At 44.1% G+C, this 20,296-nt stretch overlaps 1 protein-coding gene across 1 annotated transcript in view; it reads right to left on the minus strand.

The window, feature by feature from the left end:
* Positions 1 to 1,077: 1,077 nt before the first annotated feature.
* The window catches only part of LOC139394669 (inhibitor of Bruton tyrosine kinase-like), a 35,772-nt gene continuing 16,553 nt past the window's right edge, over positions 1,078 to 20,296 (minus strand). The window contains exons 18-26 of the mRNA XM_071142763.1: positions 20,079 to 20,196; positions 14,230 to 14,290; positions 13,880 to 14,001; positions 13,564 to 13,676; positions 13,185 to 13,464; positions 12,855 to 13,109; positions 12,411 to 12,599; positions 2,488 to 2,620; positions 1,078 to 2,199 (exon numbers count right to left, since the gene is read on the minus strand). Coding sequence (XP_070998864.1) covers positions 2,074 to 2,199; positions 2,488 to 2,620; positions 12,411 to 12,599; positions 12,855 to 13,109; positions 13,185 to 13,464; positions 13,564 to 13,676; positions 13,880 to 14,001; positions 14,230 to 14,290; positions 20,079 to 20,196 — 1,397 coding nt within the window. The 3' untranslated portion in view covers positions 1,078 to 2,073. The remainder of the gene's footprint in view (positions 2,200 to 2,487; positions 2,621 to 12,410; positions 12,600 to 12,854; positions 13,110 to 13,184; positions 13,465 to 13,563; positions 13,677 to 13,879; positions 14,002 to 14,229; positions 14,291 to 20,078; positions 20,197 to 20,296) is intronic.

Below are 20,296 nucleotides of genomic sequence, written 5' to 3' on the forward strand. Positions count from 1 at the left end.
TATTTTTAACTACACCCCATCACAGACGCACTGGCTGATTACAATGCAGGCCCCACTACTAAGGCTATATCCCAAGTCACATCCTGTTCCCTAAATAGTAAACTACTTTTTGACCAGAGCCCTGGTCAAAAGTAGTGCACTACATAGAGAATAGGGTGCCATCTAGGACACATCCTCAAAAAGACTGAAAACAGCGGGGGCAGATGTCACTATCGTGGCTCTGGCCAGCGGTAGGAGAGAGCAAGAGAGAGATTGGCTTAGTGCTTTGAGAGGCATTTTACTCTAGCTTCACAGATATGAAAACGCTCATGGATGACACAACATGCTCAAAGTTGGAACTCAAGTAAATTGATTCATTTGTAAAAGTTACATAAAAAAAGTTTCCCCATTAGATGGAAATTCAGCTGTTACATTCTATGAACAAGGAGAATTTCAGGAGATATCCACATTCATATAGTTAAATTCTGAGGTGGTGAGCATCTCTGGAGTATGTCACGCTCACTAGCAGGAGGTAAACGTCTACCGAGGTAAACACTTACGTCACATCGGAGGTAAACATTTTTTAGCAGAAGGTGACCTGCTGTCAGTGACCTAGCTGGACCATTCCGACCTGACATGGAGCCTTTTTTATTTTCTGAGAGCCTTTCTGTGTAACGGCATCATCTCCGTCCTGACTAATTGAGCTTAATGGAATAATCACTGGGAACTCAGGTCTCTGGCGGACTCCTGATGTCATACTGTATCGACGTAGAACTATTAGGACCCATTAAATCACCACCCTTCCCTCTCTTTTTTATGGCAGGGTTATCACAGGTAGGTGTTTATTTATGCAGAGCACAGATGTTAGAGTGGAGAGAGGCACAGTTTCCATCGAGATAAATGTAACTCTCACTGAATCGGTCAGGGAGTTTGAGGGCGATTGCCTCCAATCTTGTAGCAACACTAGACAGACTATCATGAGCCTTGGACATTCACACTCTTCGGTTTCGCATAACACAAGATGGGCCTATTGTAATATTGCACAAATAACTATAAGACCCATTCCACAATAAAAAGTAATAGAACCAGGAAACATGGTCATTGGACAGGTGAGTTGTTTTATTGCATGTCATTTTCTCACATCCAAAAGTCTCAAACGAAGGGTTCTGCATGGAAAAAAGACTGGGTTTACATGGTCTGGGTCACCAAGCCAACACATCCAGCTCCAGAACACAAAATAAAGTAAAACAACTCAAATACAGCCAGCCAGAAAGTAGTGAAATTATTAGTGTGTGTGTGTGTGTACACATCAGAGGATCGTCAGGGTGAAAGCAAGGCACAAACCCGACAGCCTGCCCTATAACTCTGATAAAGGGAAACCAGCGAATACTCATATACAATTAGCTCACATTAGAAAACGGCAGGCTGCATGACAGTCACTCCCGACCACCTCCTTCCATGATTAAACTACCCTGCATCACACAATATATATTCAGAACACAACGCATTTCCCAACTCATAAAGTAGAACTAGGTAGCAACCAGATCAAGCTGGCCTCTGAACTCCAAGCCCTGGCTTTAGGATTAGTTCTTCTCAGAGGAACTTGTACTATAGTACTTTTCCTAATTGGCACAGCTTATTCACCTAAAAAGTGCTGAAACAGACCAAATCCTGCTTTGTTAATGTAGTTCGGGACCCAATTTGTAGTTTGGACAGCTCCATTTCCTTACATACTTCGTCTTTGGCAACTACTTAACTGTGAACATATTTTAAAACAGCTGAAACTTTTTGGAAGAGTATCTCTACTCATGTTTTGATGGCAAGGTGCAACAAATATTTTTCTCACCCACTGTTCCTTGCTCAGGGACACACTCAAAAAAAGGTAAACACGAAAAAAGAAGAGCCGTGACCAAACCTAACCTAACCTTACCTAACACTGGAGTCAAGCATAACACTGGAGTCAAGCATAAAAAGACCTGCGTCAGACCCAGCCCACTGGCACAACTAGGCCTGAGGTATATCGTAACAATGACTGACAGGAGATACATATGGTCATCGGGTGGATAAGGAGATGGGTATGTGACGTGCGACGTCTCAGTGTTTATTCCAGAAGGGGATGGCGATGGGCCCCTGGACACACCTCTCCACCACAATCATCTCGTCGGGGTTGTTGCGGGTGCCGTAGTGATACAAAAGCTCTTGGATCGCTGCCTCCTCAATCTGCGAGGAGAGGGACGGGAGACAAACACAGTTGGAGTGCTTTAAAGCCACAGCCAAGTCAAGGCAGCTGTCCTACAGACATGAGTTCGACAGAGGTGAATAGGGGGGGGGTTGAATATCAACAGCTGATCTACACTAAGTCCTTCAGATTTCCTCTTGGAGACATTTATCAAGGTACTGAATCATTATGTTGAGTATGTGAGTTCGAACTGACAAGCTCACAGTGAAAGGAAAAGCACAGTGTGCAAAATAAACATTGCTACAAATTTCTGCACACACACACGTTACCTGAATGAGTGCCAGAAGTTTCTCTCGGCTGCGGATCAGTGCAGCCTCCTGCTGTTTCTCCTCCTCCACGATAGAAGCAAAGGTTACCATGGAGGCTGTAGGGGGGCTGCCTGCCACTCCCAGCACCCAGGGTCTGGTCAGTAAAGAAAATGACCTTCAGTTTGTGACAGGTTGAACATTCTTCCCCTCAAACAATTGTTCCCCCCCCCCTGTGGTTGTTCAGGTTTTTTTTCAAGGTTGGGACAGGGTGACATTTGTTAGGTACATCCTGTAACAATTCTGACACTGATCTGAGACAGAGAACCAGAGAGAGAGAGATCTGAACTGGATATATCCTATGTGACCAAGGATGACCACAGGCTACCCAAGAGGACAAGGGGTGTGTGAATTCCAACTGACAGTGTGTGTGTGTGTGTGTGTGTGTGCGTGAAAGAAAACGCCAATGAAATGCTGATCTTCCCTGTAAGGCAATAGAGAAAACATTGACAAATAATGTTGACACTACTTGTAAAAAACTACAAATATGGATATTACACTTTTCCCCAGCCCTGAAATCTCCCTCCCTCCGTGCTCATCCATAAGCATGAGGAGTAGATTAGAAACTGGATCCTACTTCCTGTTCTGAGTGATCACTTGTGACATGGAAGTCATCTCAAATGCCGATTAGGATCAGAAGCCATCACTACACCACAGACTCACTGGCTGATTCATATTTCAGGGCCCACTACCAGGTTACATCCCAAATCACACCATTTTCTCTACATAGTGAACTACTTTTGACCAGAGTCCTGTGGGCTATGGTCAAACATACAGTTGAAGTCAGAAGTTTACATCAACGACTTGTGTCAAGTGTTTCAACCACTAAACACAATTATTGTTAACAAACTACAGTTTTGGCAAGTCGGTTAGGACATCTACTTTCTGCATGACAAGTCATTATCCAACAATTGTTTACAGACAGATTATTTCACTTAATACAATTCCAGTGGGTCAGTAGTTTACATACACTAAGGTGAGTGTGCCTTTAAAAAGCTTGTAAAATTCCAGAAAATGATGTCATGGCTTTAGGAAGCTTCTGATAAGCGAATTGCCATCATTTGAGTCAATTGGAGTTGTACCTGTGGATGTATTTCAAGGCCTACCTTCAAACCCAGTGCCTCTTTCCTTGACATCATGGGAAAATCAAAAGAAATCAGCCAAGACCTCAGAAATTGAATTGTAGACCTCCATAAGTCTGGTTCATCCTTGGGAGCAATTTCCAAACGCCTGAAGGTACCACGTTCATCTGTACAAACAATAGTACGCAAGTGTAAACACCATAGGACCACGCTGCAGTCATACCGCTGTTCTGTCTCCTAGAGATGAACGTACTTTGATGCGAAAAGTGCAAATTAATCCCAGAACAACAGCAAAGGACCTTGTGAAGATGCTGGAGGAAACAGGTACAAAAGTATCTATATCCACAGTAAAACGAGTCCTATATCGACATAACCTGAAAGGCCCCATAGCAAGGAAGAAGCCACTGCTCCAAAACCGCCATAAAAAAAGCCAGACTACGGTTTGCAATTGCACATAGGGACAAATATCGTACTTATTGGAGAAATGTCCTCTGGTCTGATGAAACAAGAATAGAACTGTTTGGCCATAATGACCATCGTTATGTTCGGAGGAGAAAGGGTGATGCTTGCAAGCCAAAGAACACCAACCCAACCGTGAAGCATGGGGGTGGCAGCATCATGTTGTGGGGGGCTTTGCTGCAGGAGGGACTGGTGCACTTCATAAAATAGATGGCATCATGAGGGAAAATTATCTGGATATATTGAAGCAACATCTCAAGACATCAGTCAGGAAGTTTTAAAGCTTGGTCGCAAATGGGTCTTCCAATGACCCCAAGCATACTTCCAAAGTTGAAGCAAATTGGCTTAAGGACAACAAAGAAGGTATTGGAGTGGACATCAAAGCCCTGACCTCAATCCTATAGAAAATGTGTGAAAACATGTGCGAGCAAGGAGGCCTACAAACCTGACTCAGTTACTCCAAGCTGTCAGGAGGAAAATTCACCCAACTTGTGGGAAGCTTGTGGAAGGCCACCCAAAACATTTGACCCAAGTTAAACAATTGAAAGGCAATGCTACCAAATACTAGTTGCGTGTATGTAAACTTCTGACCCACTGGGAATGTGATGAAAGAAATAAAAGCTGAAATAAAATCACTACTATTATTCTGACATTTCACATTCTTAAAATAAAGTGGTGATCCTAACTGACCTAAGACAGGGAATTTTAAATAAATGTATTTGGCAAAGGTGTATGTAAACTTCAACTGTGTGTGTGTGTGTGTGCTGGGTCACCCTATCACGGCCGGATGTGATACAGCCTGTATTCGAACCAGGGACAGTAGTGACACCTCTTGCCCTGAGATGCTGTGCCACTCGGGAGCGCAAATGTAGTGCACTACATACGGAATAGGGTGCCATTAGAGACTGCACAGAGTGGAAGCGGACTTCACAGACCGGAAAGAGAGCGTTCCCAGTCTGTGGTCTTTAATCCATCTTGGCTCTGGGCAGTGAGAAAAGATCGACGTCTGGAAGACAGAGTCCCCGAATGACTCTGATAGAAGAGGAAGTAAGCAAAAGTCAAGAGCTTCTGCAAAAACAGAGTTTGACACCCTTGGGTCACACAAGCGCACCCACTTCCTGTAATTCATTGGCCTGATATGATTTGAGACAATTCACAATTCAAAAAACATTGCTACCAAAGTTTAAGTTAAAACAGCCACAATGTTTTCACAAGCATTCCTAAAACACCTCCGCCCATATTATGTGTTAATTTAGATGTCAACGTTACAGGATACAGCACATGAACAATCTCTTCCAAATGTTATGTAAAAACACCCCAAAATCTATTACGCTGAAATCGTATCGTTTACTGTCGTTTCAAATCAGGAGTACGCAGTATTTAGTTACCCTGGTCTCATTTTGTGCTGTCTTGCCAACTCCTGTGGTTATTTTTTTATCTTCGCACAAACAAAGATCTGGGACCAGGCAAATATTCAGCTCTTTCGGCATCTAAAGCTCTACCAATCCAGCTGGTGTCTGAGGTGTAGTTCACTGTGCAGGGTGAAGTTGCCCCTAGATGCTGATCTTGGGTCAGTTTAGCATTTTCCCCACTAATAGTTAAGGTTAGGATTGGGGGTGGGGGGGGGCTGATCATATGATCTGTTCCAACCAGGGAGTAGTTCACTAGACATGTCAGTCTTGTTGAATGGGAAGTGAAAAGGTCATTGTGACCATCAGCCTGGTGGCTGATGGCTGATGGCCGAGCAATGAGTTACATCCTGCTTCAGGCATCGGCTTCCCGTTCAGTACATTGACCCTTCACTAAGCCCCGCCCCACTTGGTCACTGTTGGAACCTCAGACAACATTAACCCAGGAAGCCAAATTCCCCTTCCAACCACTGACGAAATCCCCTGATCTTAAAACACAATGAAATTAAAAAACAGACTACCCCTAACTAATCAGGAAACTCTTGGGTATGTTGTGGTGGACTGTCATTACAATTGCTTCACAGGAACATAGGGCTGGGTGGTATACCGTATTTGACCATATACCGGTATTGAATTGTACATTAAATTCTTTAACAGTATTTGAAAGTTAGGTTTTTAGAAAATGTGATAGGCCGTGTGTTACATACATTTTTATAGTTTATTTCGCTGCTCGAGTCATCAGTCTCCGGTCTCTCTCCATACTGATACCCACACAGACCTAGCTCCACCCGTCACTCAAGGAGCTCATGTGTTATTCCTCAACCACGAGACACTTGCGTTCAGTCTGCATGCAGCACATGCAACAATGTTGACAAGGATGTGGTTTTCACTATATCATCGACGGTATCCTTATGTAATACATGTATCACTAGCCACTTTATACTATACTATGCCACTTTGTTTACATACTCATCTCATTTGTACATACTGTACCCGATACCATCTACTGTATCTTGCCTATGCTGCTCTGTACCATCACTCATTCATATATCCTTATGTACATATTCTTTATCCCCTTACACTGTGTACAAGACAGTAGTTTGGAATTGTTAGTTAGATTACTTGTTATTACTGCATTGTCGGAACTAGAAGCACAAGCATTTCGCTACACTCGCATTAACATCTGCTAACCATGTGTATGTGACAAATAAAATTTGATTTGATTTGATTTGACTTCGAATCTTAATATAAATTCCCTTAGTTTGTGTTTGTATTTTCTTTGCAAATATTTTCTTTGCAAATCTTGTTAGCCGCTAATCACTAGCTAGTTAATAAATGTAGTCAAACAATTAGCTACATACATAGCAAAAGAATAAACGTCCTCACACTGTCAACTGCGTTTATTTTCAGCAAACTTATCATGTAAATATTTGTATGAACATAACAAGATTCAACAACTGAGAAACTGAACAAGTTCCACAGACATGTGACTAACAGAAATTTTATTATGTGTCCCTGACCAAAAGGGGGGGTCAAAATCAAAAGTCAGTATCTGGTGTGGCCACCAGCTGCATTAAGTACTGCAGAGCACCTCCTCATGGACTGCACCAGATTTGCCAGTTCTTGCTGTGAGAGGTTACCCCACTGTTCAACCAAGGCACCTGCAAGTTCCTGGACATTTCTGGGGGGGAATGGCCCTGACCCTCACCCTCCGATCCAACAGGTCCCTAACGTGCTCAATGGACTGAGATCCTGGTTCTTCGCTGGCCATGGGAGAACACTGATATTCCTGTCTTGCAGGAAATCGCACACAGAATGAGCAGTATGGCTTGTGGCATTGTCATGCCGGAGGGTCATGTCACGATGAGCCTGCAGGAAGGGTACCACATGAGGGAGGAGGATGTCTTCCCTGTAACGCACAGCGTTGAGATTGCCTGCAATGACAAGCTCAGTCCAATGAAGCTGTGACACACTGCCACAGACCATGACGGACCCTCCACCTCGATCCCGCTCCAGATTACAGGCCGAGGTGTATCGCCTTCGACGATAAATGCAAATCCGACCATCACCCCTGGTGACACAAAACCGAGACTCGTCAGTGAAGAGCACTTTTTGCCAGTCCTGTCTGGTCCAGTGATGGTGGGTTTGTGCCCATAGGCGACGTTCTTGCCGGTGATGTCTGGTGAGGACCTGCCTTACAACAGACCTACAAGCCCTCCGTCCAGGCTCTCTCAGCCTATTGCGGAAAGTCTGGGCACTGATGGAGGGATTGTGCGTTCCTGGTGTAACTCAGGCAGTTGTTGTTGCCATCCTGTACCTGTCCTGCAGGTGTGATGTTCGGATGTACCGATCCTGTGCAGGTGCTGTTACACGTGGTCTGCCACTACAAGGACAATCAGCTGTCCGTCCTGTCTCCCTGTAGCGCTGTCTTAGGCGTCTCACAGTAAAGACATCGCAATTTATTGCCCTGGCCACCTCTGCAATCCTCATGCCTTCTTGCAGCATGCCTAAGGCGGGTTCACGCAGATGAGCAGGGACCCTGGGCATTTTTCTTTTGCTGTTCTTTAGAGTCTGTAGAAAGGCCTCTTAGGTGTCCTAATTTTTCAATTAACTGTGACCTTAATTGCCTACCATCTGTAAGCTGTTAGTGTCTTAACGACCGTTCCACAGGTGCATGTTGATGAATTGTTTATGGTTCATTGCATGGGAAACAGTGTTTAAACCCTTTACCATTAAGATCTGTGAAGTTATTTGGATTTTTACTGAATTATCTTTGTAAGACAGGACGTTTCTTTTTTTGCTGAGTTTTTACACACATACCAGTGACAGTGTAGACCTAAATCAGAATGTTTGTAACAGTATCTTCTAAATCAGAGAGGAATACACAAAGAATGAATATGTTAACTACATTAAGTAGCTAAGAGAAAACATTCAATGTAGCCAAAGATTATTGCGTCCCCTAGGTAACCCTTAACAATTTTGGTTCCTACCCTGTCACAATAACGCCTCCTTGGCATTTTTAAATTGTCGTCGTGTCAAACACTGTACTCAAAGTGCCCACCACTATATTCTAACTATAGAACTAGATTAATCATATTTCAATGATGCCAACAGTTCACCCAAGTGTTTTGCTCCAAATCACAAGTCAAATTTCATTTGCAACATTTGGTTAAAAATAATGCCTACAGGTGTGGAAACGATCTGAAATGAGTGGAGGAAATGTTGACATTGATGAAAGTGAAATTATTTTTAGTTGAATTGAACAGTATTAAACAAATCAGAAAGGAGGAAGACCCATTGAAATCACTTAGATTTGACGGTCTAGCAGTCATAGCAAATCTAGATCTTGTATTGTAAAATTAAAAAATAATAATAATAATAATAAATACGGTCAAATACAGTCATACCATACCAATTATTTTCAAATACCGTAATATTATATTTTGGCCATATCGCCCGGCCGTACGGGAAACTGGAAAATTGTGTTTGTAGTATGGCTAGCCACTGAATGGCTCTGTGCATGCAGTCAAAGGTACTAACCACTTTGGGGGATAATATGTAGTGATGCACCGATATTACATTTTTGGCCAATATTTTCCTTGCCAAAATACCCAATAATTAACATTTCAGCGGTGTTTTAAGAATTCTAATACAGTTAAATAGTTAACACAGACAGACACAGCAGTCTAAGGCACTGCATCGTAGTGTAAGAGGCATCACTACAGTCCCTGGTTCGAATCCAGTATCATATATATCCGGCCGAGATTGGGAGTTCCATAGGGCGGCGCACAATTGGCCCAGCGTCGTCCGGGTTTGGCCATCATTGTAAATAAGAATTTGTTCTTAACCGACATGCTTAGTTAAATAACGGTTACACACATCACTGATCAAAAAGTTTTGGTTGGCATTTGTGTGTCCCCCATTACCAATAAAACAATCAAAAACCTATTTATTTCACTTACTTGCTTGTTCAGTCGTTTCATTCTCAACCAGGATTTCTATGGAAAGCCTTTTGGGTTTTTGGGGTGTCAAGAAATATACTACTTAACGTGTCAAATAAGCTTGTTGACCAATCAGGACCTGAATATGACTGCACATCACAATAATTTAACGGATTCATACATTTTTTAAGTAGTTATTACACATTGATTACACGGTCACTCTTATTTAATTTGTCACAACAATTCATCAATACGTATGCTATAATGCTGGTAAAGTCATCTCGCGCACCTACAGTGCTGGTCATAAAAAAATGTAAAAGCTAGCTAGTGCATGAATGCAAACAATGTTCTTCAACAAAAATATAGCAAAATGACAATCTGTTTCAGTGGCTATAGTTAGCTAGCAAACTATATAGCTAGGTGTCATCTAAAATAACCCTAATGTATAAGACAGTTCTTATTTGATTAATGGTGGTCGGATCCATCTATGTGAAGCTAGCCACAATAGTGGACTTTGCGATTACCATTTGCAGTACTGTCAAATATACTTTTATTTTGAAGGCAAACTGAAAATTCCACTATTGTGCCTAATCCTTATTGTGGCTAGCTTCACAACACATAACCCAGTGCGGTCAAGCCTCACTAGCCAGATGAAGCTAGCTGGCGGCTGAAAACAGTAACTGTTGCCCAAAGCTAAGTTGCTGACTAGCTATTTATTTTCATGAACTGAAGTTCAATTTCAATAGGCGAACAACAATACTTACAAGGATTCCTAAATCATTGCAAAGTGACTTCAGGTTCTACTGTTCCTTGTTTTCAGGCTGGTTGTATTGGTGCTAGCTAGGTACAAAGCTAAAAGTTAGATACCCCAGAAGTTGCGGTTGAACAAATTATGCTTTATTACCAACGCTGTATTTTAAGCACAACATTCTTGGGAAGCGTTTGCAGACTTTTTTGTACATCTTTGACAGTGCTACTGTATATTTTTAAAACACGCAAAGACCCAAATGGCATTCCATAGTATTATGTGGTGACGCTATTACTGTGTAACTCCGGTATGGCAACATCTGAAAAATAGCGCACTTGGTAGTGTGTACCGGTGCTCGACCAGTCGGCGAAAGCCAACATCACCCACCCACGACAGAACGGTTGATTGTCAAGGGCAATGAATTTCATTATCTTGGCTTTAATGGATTTCACCTTTTGAGTTGCCTCGCTGAAAGTGTGTTACTTTTTCAAATGACTGCTCAAACCACACAGCAGACATTGTGGGCTAGTTTAGGAATGCTGTGTTGCACGTATAGAGCAACCTTTTACGTGGCGTCATTACATCATGTAGGTATGCACGTCAGCTTTCACATCAGTTTTGCACATTGGGGCGTTAAACTAGACATCAGCCGATACCAATGTTGGCATTTTTAGCTAATATCGTCCGATTCCAATATGTTCACCGATATATCGTGCATCCCTACTCATAAGTACTCTCAAATATTTAGCTGATGTCGACAGCAGATAAATTATATTCCTAATATAGCCTAATATAGCCAATTTAGCAAGCTAACTATGAGAAAGTTAAGTAGTTAGCAAGCTAGGCAGCGTTAGCAAAGTTTGGTGCTCAATGAGAGAGCCCGTAGCTAACCAGTTGAGCTAATGTAACCGATGTGAAATGGCTAGCTAGTTACCGGTGGTGCACGCTAATAGCGTTTCGATCGGTGACGTCACTCGCTCTGAGACCTTAAAGTACTGGTTCCCCTTGCTCTGCAAGGGCCGTGGCTTTTGTGGAGCGATGGGTAACGATGCTTCGAGGGTGACTGTTGATGTGTGCAGAGTGTCCCTGGTTCGAGCCCAGGTTGGGGCGAGGAGAGGGACGGAAGCTATACTGTTATACTAACAAAGTATAATTTCGTATTAGCAAAATATTCCAAGAGCCTCTGCATTTCAGGAAACACAGTGGCAAGTACCCCTGGTATACTGTTAAATTATTTAGCCATTCAAAACATATATTTTTTTATATAAATCTCAGTTTTTCCCCCACTGGCTTTCATGTGTTCATGAGCTTGTCTGAGGTGTCAGACTCAACGACAGTTGCTATCCATTGGAGTGCTGCGATTGGTTGCCCAAAATTAAGAGGAGTGCTTAGCGAAGGGAGTTCGGGCGATATTTTCCTCTCGCTAAAACAGTTTTTTTTGTGCCATCTGTGCATCTGCATAGATCACTTTGCACCCATGTTGGCAGGAGTTTCACGAGAGTGTGTGTAGAGAAGGCTATGCTTATTGTTGTTGCAATCTCGTCAGAGCTTTTAGACATCAATAAAGGTGATGCATTGCACGCCAAGTGTGCAGGAGCTTCTTACCTTCCAATGACATTTGAACATTTCCGATGCACCTGCTCAAGCAAACCACAGACTCTCAGGACTGGTTTCCCGGACTAGCCGGGAAGATTAACATAGTCCTCCAAATCCTTATTCTTTCTTTCGTCTGCTTCCCTTCGGAATAACTGGGAATCACCAGAGAAACTCTGCCAGTCACTTGCCACTTTCTTAGTGACTATGTTTATTCTAAAGAGATACCTCACACACAGACTGAACTAAATACTGTATGGTTAAACCATCAGCTATAACATAGGCCTAATTATGGCACAACAACCATAGATACAAGCTTCACTATCTTCTTACTACAACGAAGTTGTGCATCACCAAGGTAACCAACTGACAATGATGCTAGTAGAGCTGTTAGTGCGTGTCGGATTCCTGTCTTTGATAGAAACAAGAATCTGCGTGAGCATGGCGACACACTAGAGACATCTAGTGGACAACACTGCTACTTTAGGGTAGAGTGATAGGTCATTGATTCATCGGCCATAAGGGCATTCATCCCTTGGCCATACATGCTAGTGTACTCCTCTATATTGTGTGTGTGTGTGTTTGTATGTGTGTTGGTGACAATTAACATAAAATATGACCGACTGCCTATGTGTGCGTGTGCACACAGTCTTACCCAGCGGGTCTCTCTGGCTCGCTGGGGAGCTTAGCAGTACATTTGAAGTTGACCCTCCTGGCAGCAGAGACCAGAGGCCCCTGAGCAACTGGCCTTCCCGGGGACCCTGGCCTCCCGTTCCTGACTCGGCTCTCCTCCTCCACCAGGAGGTCCCGGAATGCTCGAGATGATGTCTGGACCGGAGTGGCCCTGAGGAGAGAAGGGAGGTGGAACCATATTCAACAACATTTGATGAATCAAAAGTACTACTTCAGCGCATTAAAAAGCACTACTTTCACTAAAAGCTGAGGGAATACGCAGATTCTGTATTTGTACATGAAACAACATTCAACACAAATGAGACCGGGAGAGGACCTACTCTATTACATAGGGATTCTCTCACCAACCCACCACCTTCTTTGCTGGCTCTGATATTAGGAGCATTCCTTATGGAGGGGGGCTTACCATGCTTTCGCATTCTTTGAGGGAGTAATGACTGGAGGCGATTTGGATAGGGCACACTCCGCACTGCCCTCCTTGGTTGCCATGGCGATCATCTTCCTCTGCTTCTGGGAGAGCTTGGCTGGGAGAGGGGACTGCTTGCTACTGCTGCCAACACTGACAGGACTTTTGGGAGTGGCTCTGAGACTTTGAGTCTTTGAGCTGGCTTCCATATCCATGATGGCCCTGATATCCAAGACAGGACGTGACAGAGCAGGACTGGAGAGAGAAGACACAAGGTCACATACAGTTCCACCCCTGAACCCTGTCCTGGTCCACAGTGACCTGGCTCACCTGGCTTTGACCTTGGGGATGTGCTCTGGAACAGAACTCTTTGGGGGTTCGGCGGGGAGGCCGTTCCGCATGGTGGCGGTGGTGGGGGTGCTGGGGGGCGTCTTCAACCTGGGACCTCCTTCAGCCCTCCCCTCCTCGGGCCTGTCGTGGAACACGGGACTCTGGAGGTTTCGGGGGCTGCGCACATCCTTGTAGCTGCCCTCAGAGTCAGATGTCATCAGCTCCTGCAGAGACTCCATGGAGTTGGTCTTTCCTGACTTGACCAGGCTGGGAGAGAGGACTGAGAAGAGACGGTGTATCATAATCCATATCAGCCCAACTCCAACTAAAGGAAATAATTATTGTGTGCCGTGATAAAGAGTGTGTGTGTGTGTTCTACCTGCAGCAGGTGGGCTCTGGATGATGTCAGAAAGGGTGTAACCCCCTGAGCTGTCGGAGCGTCGCCTAGGTTTTCTTTTGGCCTTCAACTTAGCCTTCTTCAACAGAGTCTCCCTGAGAGGAGGAAGAGAAACACATTTGGCCACGGTTCAAGTGTTAGGGAGGTTACTGGCTGGATGCATTTCAATCCAAAACATTGGAACCTACTTTCAGCACCAATTCAGTCCCATCTCATTCATGCCAGGGAGTGAACGAGCAACTTCTGGAATGAGATGCAGCCACAGTGTTGTACAGTAGTTTGATAGATGGTATAGTACCTGCAGGAGTAGTCTAGTTCAGCGTCAGCTTTAGCGCTGAATGAAGAGTCCATGTCCTCGTACACAGTGAGGTCCGGGGCGTCTGGGTAAGGCGTGATCAGTCGCTTCTGCATGGCCGGAATCTGACAGGATGGTAACAGGTCAGTTAATCAGAACCAACAGTCATGTTCAGTAAGAATCACATGGAAGAAAACGAGTGAAACAGGGAGGGACTATCTGAAAACCCCTCCAATAACAAACCCTATTTTCATTTTCCGAGTTTTTTTGAGTTCCCCTACTGAACATATGCCAGGTATCGCACTATACAGATGATGCAGGTACGGTCACGGCTCAAAGGGGAAATGACTCACCATCCTCCTGTAGGAGGCAGAGAGCTCCACCAGCACGTCATCACTCAGGATATCCAGCGCTCTGAAGAGAGAGATATGGATATATAAAACAGAGAGAGAGAGAGAGAGAGACTCGAAGAAGAATCCATAGTTTTGTCTCATCTGGGAAAAATTCGAAAACTCTTGTTGTTTGTTAAGTGTTATCTATCCAAAATGGAGATGTATGGGGAAACCACTTCTCCAATCTTTTTGGCCCTATAACAAAGAACCAGCAAAAACATATACATGATCAAATACAAATCTTATAAATCAACTACTAAAAGACTACCAGAACCCACTGGATTCTCCAATTACATTGAATGAACTACAGGACTAAATAAACCCTCCACCCCAAAAAAGACCTGTGGTGTACATGGTATCCTCAATGATAAAACATAAAGACCACAAATTCCAATTGTTTATACTTAAACTCTAACATCCTTAGCTATGGCATCGTCCCTAATATTTGGAAGCAAAACAAAAGCAAAGTGTTCTCATGCTTTGTTAATTAAAACTTGACTCAATTTGACATAAGGGTCTGCTATAGAAATTGATGGAAGGTGGTGTTGGGGAAAAAAATTCACATTATGAAATCCATGTACACAAACAACAAGCGTGGATTAAAATTTGGCAAAAAAAAAAAAACATTTCTATCCACAGAGCCATGGGGTGAGACAGGGATGCAGCTTAAGCCCCACCCTCTTCAACACACACACACACACACACAGTTGGAAGTCGGAAGTTAACATACACTTAGGTTGGAGTCATTAAAACTAGTTTTTCAACCACTCCACAAATTTCTTGTTAACAAACTATAGTTTTGGCAAGTCGGTTAGGACATCTACTTTGTGCATGACAAGTAATTTTTCCAACAATTGTTTACAGACAGATTATTTCACTGTATCACAATTCCAGTGGGTCAGACGTTTACATACACTAAGTTGACTGACTTTAAACAGCTTGGAAAATTCCAGAAAATGATGTCATGGCTTCTGATTAGGCTAATTGACATAATTTGAGTCAATTGGAGGTGTATCTGTGGATGTATTTCAAGGCCTACCTTCAAACTCAGTGTCTCTTTACTTGACATCATGGGAAAATCAAAAGAAATCAGCCAAGACCTCAGAAAAACAATTGTAGACCTCCACATAAAATTCAACATACCAATTAGGATCTGGCTAAAAATATTTGAATCACTTATTCAAAAATAACCTCTGTGTACAATGTAAAACACCAAATAATGCACGCAGAGCAGAATTAGGCCGATACCCACTAATAATCAAAATCCAGAAAAGAGACGTTCAATTCTACAACCACCTAAAAGGAAGCGATTCCAGAACCTTCCAAAACAAGGCCATCACCTACAAAGAGAGGAACCTGGAGAAGAGTCCCCTAAGCAAGCTGGACAGCAATTAGACCCAAACAATTGAGACAAAAGACACTTGACCGAGAGCAAACTAGAATGCCATTTGGCCCTAAATAGAGTACACAGTGGCAGATTACCTGACCACTGTGACTGACCCAAACTTAAGGAATGCTTTGACTATGTACAGAGTCGGTGAGCATAGCTATTGAGGAAGGACACCGTAGGCATACCTGGCTCTCAAGAGAAGACAGGCTATGTGCACACTGCCCACAAAACGACTCGTAAACTGAGCTGACCTTCCTAACACAGATCCACAAAGAATTTGTCTATTTAAGGTCCCACAGTTGACAGTGCATGTCAGAGCAAAAACCAAACCATGAGGTCAAAGGAATTGTCAGTAGAGCTCAAGACAAGATTGTATTGAAGAACAGATATGGGGAAGGATACAAAAATATTCATGCAGCATTGAAGGTCCCCAAGAACACAGTGGCCTCCATCATTCTTAAAATGGAAGAAGTTTGGGACCACCAAGACTGACAGAGCCTCAGAGTTCCTCTGTGGAGATTGGAGAACCTTCCAGATGGGCAACTATCTCTGCAGCACTCCACCAATCAGACCTTTATGGTAGAGTGGCCACCCCACAATAAAAAGGCACAAGACAGCCTGCTTGGAGCCAAAAGGACTCAGGCCATGAGAAACAAGATCCTCTGGTCTGATGAAACCTAAATTGAACTCTTTGGCCTGAATACCAAGTGTCACATCTGGAGGAAACCTGGCACCATCCATATGGTGAAGCATGGTGGTGGCAGCATCATGCTGTGGGGATGTTTTTCAGCTGCAGGGACTGGGGGACTAGTTAGGATAAAGGGAAAGAAAAACACAGCAAAGTAGAGAGAGATCCTTGGTGAAGTCCTGAGCGCTCTGGAGCATGTTCTCAGACAACGCAGGAGTGGCTTCGGGACAAGTCTCAATGTCCTCGAGTAGCCCAACCAGAGCCTGGACTTGAACATCTCTGGAGAGAACTGAAGTGATTGAGACTAGTCAAGGATCATATCACCTCCACTTTACCAGTCAACCGAGACCCACCGCAATAGGTCCACAGACTATGCAATCGCCATCACACTGCCCTATCCCATCTGGACAATAGGAATACCTATTTAAGAATGCTGTTCATTGACTACAGCTCAGCATTCAATACCATAGTACCCTCCAAACTCATCATTATGCTTGATGCTCTGGGTCTCAACCCCACCCTGTGTGATAGTGTCCTGGACTTCCTGACGGGCTGACCCCAGGTGGTGAAGGTAGAAAACAACATCTCCACTTCGCTGATCCTCTACAATGGGGCCCCACAACAGTGCGTCCTCATCCCCCTCCTGTGCTCCCTGTTCACCCACGACCACGTGGCCACACATGCCTCCAACTCAATCATCAAGTTTGAAGACAACAGTAGTGGGCTTGATTTCCAACAAAGACGAGACAGCCTACAGGGAGGTGAGGGCCTTCGGAGTTTTGTGTTAGGAAAACCTCTCATTCAACATCAACAAAACAAAGGAGATGATCGTGGGAGCACCCCCCTATCCACATCGAAGGGACAGCAGTGGAGAAGGTGGAAAGTTTTTTAAAGTTCCTCAGCGTACACATCACAGACAAACTGAAATGGTCCACCCACACAGACAGTGTGGTGAAGGGGCAACATCGCCTCAATCTCAGGAGGCTGAAGAAATTTGGCTAGGCACCTAAAACCCTGACTAACTTTTACAGATGCACAATTGAGAGCATCCTGTCGGGCTGTATCACCACCTGGTACAGCAACTGCACGGCCCTCAACCGCAGGGCTCTCCAGAGGGTGGTGCAGTTTACACAACACATCACGAGGGCAAACTACCTGCCCTCCGGGACACCTACAGCACCCGATGTCACAGGAAGGTCAAAAAGACCATCAAGAACAACCACCCGAGCCATTGCCTGTTCACCAAGCTACCATCCAGAAGGTGAGGTTAGTACAGGCACATCAAAGCTGGGACCGAGAGACTGAAAATAGCTTCTGTCTCAAGGCCATCAGATTGTTGAACAGCAATCACTAACAGAGGTTGCTGCCTACATGGTATTGAAATCATTGGCCACTAACAAATGGATCACTAGTCACTTTATTAATAATGATGTTTGCACGTTTAACATTACTCATCTCATATGTACAGTATTTTATTGCATCTTGCCTATGCCGCTCTGTCATTGCTCATCCATATATTCTTATTCCATTGTGTATTAGGTAGTGGTGGAATTGTTAAGATTACTTGTTAGATATTGCTGCACTGTCAGAACTAGAAGCACAAGCATTGCTACACTTGCAACAACATCTACTAACCATGTGTGTGTGACCAACAAAATTATTTGATAACAGCTCCCCATCCAACCTGACAGAGCTTGAGAGGATCTGCAGAGAAAGATGGAAGAAACTCCAAATACAGATGTGCCAAGTTTGCAGTGTCATACCCAAGACGAGGCTGTAATCACTGCCAAAGTTGCTTCAACAAAGTACTAAGTAAAGGGTCTGAATAATTATGCAAATGTGATTTCAGTTATTTTATTTGTAATAAAATTTGCATTAAAAATCTAAATCAAACCATTTGCCACATGCGCCGAATACAACAAGTGTTGATTTTACCATGAAATGCTTAGTTACAAGCCCTTAACCAAGAGTGCAGTTCAAGAAGAAAATATTTTCCCAGTAGGCTAAGATAAAAAGTAATAATAAAAACACAGAAAGAATGATAATAACGAGACTATATGCAGGGGGCACCGGTACCGAGTCAGTGTGCGGGGGGGGGGGGGGTACAGGCTAGTGGAGGTAATCTGTATATGTAGGTGGGGGCGAAGTGACAATGCATAGGTAAACAAACAGCGAGTAGCAGCAGTGTACAAGAGGGGAGGGGGTGTCAATGTAAATTGTCCGGTGGCCATTTTTATGAATTGTTCAGCAGCCTACTGGCTTGGGGGGGGGTAGAAGCTGTCGAGGAGCCTTTTGGTCCTACACTTGGTGCTCTGGAACCACTTGCCGTGTAGTGGCAGAGAAAACAGTGTGACTTAAGTGACTGAAGTCTCTGACAATTTTAATGGGCTTTCCTCTGACAGCCAATTATATAGGTCCTGGACGGCAGAAAGCTTGGCCCCAGTGATGAACAGGGACGTTCGCACCACCCTCTGTAGCGTCTTATGGTCAGATGCCGAGCAGTTGCCAAACAAGTCGGTGATACAACCGGTAAGGACGCTCTCAATGGTGCAGCTGTAGAACCTTTTGAGGATCTGGGGGCCCATGCCAAATCTTTTCAGTCTCCCGAGGGGTAAAAGGTTGTCGTGCCCTCTTCACGACTGTCTTGGTATGTTTGGACTATGATAGTTCATTGGTGATGTGGACACCAAGGAACTTGAAACTCAACCTGCTTCACTACAGCCCCGTCGATGTTGAATGGGGGCCTGTTTGGCCCGCCATTCCTGTAGTCCACAATCAGCTCCTTTGTCTTGCTCACATTGAGGGAGAGGTTGTTGTCCTGGCACCACACTGCCAGTTCTCTGACCTCCTCCCTATAGGCAGTCTCATCGTTACCACCTGGGGGCGGCACATCAGGAAGTCCAGAATCCAGTTGCAGAGGGAGGTGTTTAGTCCCAGAGTCCTTAGCTTAGTGATGAGCTTCGTGGTGTTGAACGCTAAGCTGTAGTCGATGAACAGCATTCTCACATAGGTGTTCCTTTTGTCCAGGTGAGAAAGGACCGTGTGGAGTGCAATTGAAATTGCGCCATCTGTGGATCTGTTGGGGCGGTATGCAAATTGGAGTGGGTCAAGGATGGATGTTGTGAGCCATGACCAGCCTTTCAAAGCACTTCATGGCTACCGACGTGAGTGCCACAGGGCGGTAATCATTTAGGCAGGTTACCTTCGCTTCCTTGGGCACAGGGACTATGGTGGTCTACTTGAAACATTTAGGCATTACAGACTCGGTCAGGGAGAGGTTGAAAATGTCAGTGAAGACACTTGCCAGTTGGTCCGCGCATGCTTTCAGTACAAGTCCTGGTAATCCGCCTGGCCCAGCGGCTGTGTGAATGTTGACCTGTTTAAAGGTTTTGATCGCATCTGCTACAGAGAGCGTTATCACAGTCATCCAGAACAGCTGGTGCTCTCGTGTATTTTTTATTTATTTTTATTTTTTTACCTTTATTTAACTAGGCAAGTCAGTTAAGAACAAATTCTTATTTTCAATGACGGCCTAGGAACAGTGGGTTAACTGCCTGTTCAGGGGCAGAACGACAGATTTGTACCTTGTCAGCTAGGGGGTTTGAACTTGCAACCTTCCGGTTACTAGTCTAACGCTGTGTTGCTTACCTCATAATAAAAAAATAAGGCTGTAACATAATAAAATGGGGAAAAGGTCCGAATACTTTCCGAATGTACTTAACACACACTCACTTGGACTCGAGCAGGGCAGCCATGTTGTGCACGATGAACTGGATGCACGACAGTTTGAGCTGCTCAGCGTTGTACATGGCAGAAAACTGCAGCAGCTCCGCAGCGTTCTTCAGCGTCACTGAGGAGACAGAAGAGGAAGCCATTTTTTAAAACAAACAGGACAGTGCTCTCACACGGGTGATTTTCAAGACAAAGCTGTTTGACATGCAGGAGAGAAA

Source organism: Oncorhynchus clarkii, chromosome 3 (assembly GCF_045791955.1).
Source record: "Oncorhynchus clarkii lewisi isolate Uvic-CL-2024 chromosome 3, UVic_Ocla_1.0, whole genome shotgun sequence".
Classification (NCBI taxonomy): domain Eukaryota; kingdom Metazoa; phylum Chordata; class Actinopteri; order Salmoniformes; family Salmonidae; genus Oncorhynchus; species Oncorhynchus clarkii.